General features: G+C 32.8%; 1 protein-coding gene across 1 annotated transcript in view; it reads right to left on the bottom strand.

The window, feature by feature from the left end:
- Positions 1-2,910, bottom strand: part of LOC129926176 (uncharacterized) — a 12,766-nt gene extending 9,856 nt beyond the window's left edge. Inside the window, exon 1 of the mRNA XM_056028540.1 lies at positions 2,378-2,910. Within this exon, the coding sequence (XP_055884515.1) occupies positions 2,378-2,459 (82 nt within the window). The 5' untranslated portion in view covers positions 2,460-2,910. The remainder of the gene's footprint in view (positions 1-2,377) is intronic.

Genomic DNA, 2,910 nt, shown 5'->3' with positions numbered 1-2,910 from the left:
GAACAAGTTTTTTTACTTCTAGAATAGTGTTTTTAACCACTAGAATTTTGTTTTTAACTTCTAGAATATTGTTCTTAACCACTAGAATATTGTTTTTAACTTCTACAATATTGTTTTTAACCACTAGAATAGTGTTTTTAACTTCTAAAATAGTGTTTTTTACTACTAGAATAGTGTTTTTAACTTCTAGAACAAGGTTTTTAACTACTAGAATAGTGTTTTTAACTACTAGAATAGTGTTTTTAACTTCTAGAACAAGGTTTTTAACTTCTAAATAGTGCTTTTATTTACTAGAATAGTGTTTTTAAATTCTAGTGCAGTTTTTTTTACTTCTAGAATAGTGTTTTTAACTACTAGAACAAGTTTTTTAACTACTAGAATAGTGTTTTTAACTACTAGATTATTGTTTTTAACTTCTAAAATATTTGTTTTTTACTTCTAGGATAGTGTTTTTAACCACTAGAATAGTGTTTTTAACACTAGAATATTGTTTTTAACTTCTAGAATATTGTTTTTAACTACTAGAATAGTGTTTTTAACCACTAGAATAGTGTTTTAACTTCTAAAATAGTGTTTTCACACAAATTTGACCTATGTGTACTCCTTTTTTGTTTTAAGAACAATCCATATTACTTATTTATTTACTAAATAATAATGAACGAAGAATAAAATTATTGATAATAAAATGTAAGCTAAAGTTATAGTATAAATAATATATATTTGGATCAATGAGAAGGTTGATTTTGTTTGTGTGCTGAGATAACAGATCTTTGTTCTCTGGTTGTTAATTTTAATTAAAGAGGCGTTTGATTTTTGATTTAATTTCCAGAAATGCTGAAAAAGAAACTTAGTATACATATAGAGTTGGAAAAAGCAAGAAATGTTTCTATTAAAACTGGATACATAGGTAGAATTTGTAACTAGAGTGATGATAAAATTAACTTATGTTTAATTTTTAAGAATCCGTCTGAAGCTCTTCACACACATGCAACAAACGTCTTGGCATGGATGTTGCCTTAATTTTAAACTGATATCTTATCCGTTTAATATTTTTATTAACATCATACTATAATGAATCTCCACCCTGGGACGAAAGCCCTCTTCCTACTATAAGGGACCATATTGAAAACATAAAAAGAAAATCTGATTACAGACCAACAGAGCTCAAGGAAATAGTGAACTGTTTTCTACATACCAATTACCCTAGCAATCAGTGGATCAGAGTTTACACGGATGGCTCATCCCATAAAGCCACCACAAATGGAGGAGCTGGAATACTTATCGAATGGCCAGATGGAGAAAAACTAGAAAAATCCTTTGCAACTGGAGAGCTCTCTGACAGTCACAGAGCAGAAAGGGAAGCACTAGCACTAGCTGCTACCATGCTAGCAAATCATCCAAGTTCCCCCCACAGTCAGATTGTCTTTCTAACAGACGCAAAAACAACCCTCCAAAGCCTGCAAAACTCTGATTCCCCTTATATTAAAAACCTCAGAACAGCACTCACAAAGCTCAACCACAACAGCAAAAAAACTGTTATTCAATGGATACCAGCTCACATACAACTAGCAGGAAATGAGAAGGCTGACACACTCGCCAAGAGTGGGAGAACAAACTCACAAGTAAACTCTGCACTCTATCCAGAAGAAATGAAGAAATTAATTGTAGATAAAATAAATGAGAAATGGACGAGCTCCCATCCAAATCACAAGAAAGATGATGCTTACTATAAGCTATCCCGACAAGACCAACGTCTAATCTTTCGACTCAGGACCGGACACAACAGAATGCGACAACACATGTTCCGGAAGCTCAAAATTGGAACCAGTGAAATCTGCCCATGTGGAGTATCACCAGAAAATGCCGACCACGTCCTCCAAAACTGCTCTCTCTACAAAGAGGCCCGTATAAGACATTGGCCCCAAATCACCCCAATAGAAAGAAAACTATATGGAGAGCTCCCTGATTTGGAAACCACTGCGCAGTTCATCTCATGTATTGGTCTAGTCATATGAACACTCCAACATAACAATGAGAACGATGAAGAAGAAGAAGAATTAACATCATGGACTTATTTAGTCTTCAAATGTAAAATAAGACATGCTTTAAGTTTAAAAGATTTTAAAATATATTTTAAAAAATTTGATTTAAAACGTGTTTTTTTTTTATTCAGCATAGTTAATGAGGTGCAACGAGTACTCCCTCTTCAAACTCTTCCCGTACCCTTGTAGGTACGTGGATCCAAATTTGGAAATCACTATTCAAGATTAAACACGACCATCACAGTTTGATTCTGCAAATGAAACATAAAAAAGTAATCGTTTTGTACCTCCCCCATCAAAAAAAATTAATTAATTAATGCTGTGTGTGTACATACCAGATTGAGATAAATTCGCATAAAAATAAACACAACTCAACAAGAACAGAAATACAAATTTTGTATTAAGTATAGTCATCATTCAGATCTGAAAAAGTGTACACCTCTTTATAAAGTGATAACCAATGTAATCGCCTAGTAGAGTGTCCACTCCATTTCTGCTTTAGTTTCTTTTTAAAGATAATGGAGTTTGCTAAACTATTTCTAACTTAAAGATAAAAATATAAAAAAAACTTAGATATCTAAGAGGAAGTTAATTACTTCAATGACTTCATCGTTAAAAGCAAGCCACAAACACTGACGAATGGATAGATACTTTCTCGCGTTATCCCCTACTATAAACAATCTTCAATGAGAAAACTTTTGTCGCCCTGTTTTCTGGGCCGCAAGTGACTATATCTTTCAATAGTAAATATTTGTATAGGGCCCTCCATTTCGCTCCTCTGTTGGCAGGGCCGGCTTACAAATTGCGGCTACCTCTTCTTCTCAATAAAAAACTATTACTATTAATTATATCATTATATCAATTTTTA

This window comes from Biomphalaria glabrata, chromosome 5, assembly GCF_947242115.1.
Source record: "Biomphalaria glabrata chromosome 5, xgBioGlab47.1, whole genome shotgun sequence".
In the NCBI taxonomy this organism is placed as follows: domain Eukaryota; kingdom Metazoa; phylum Mollusca; class Gastropoda; family Planorbidae; genus Biomphalaria; species Biomphalaria glabrata.
Note: the sequence above shows the minus strand (reverse complement) of the source record. Positions and strands in the feature narration are given on the sequence as shown.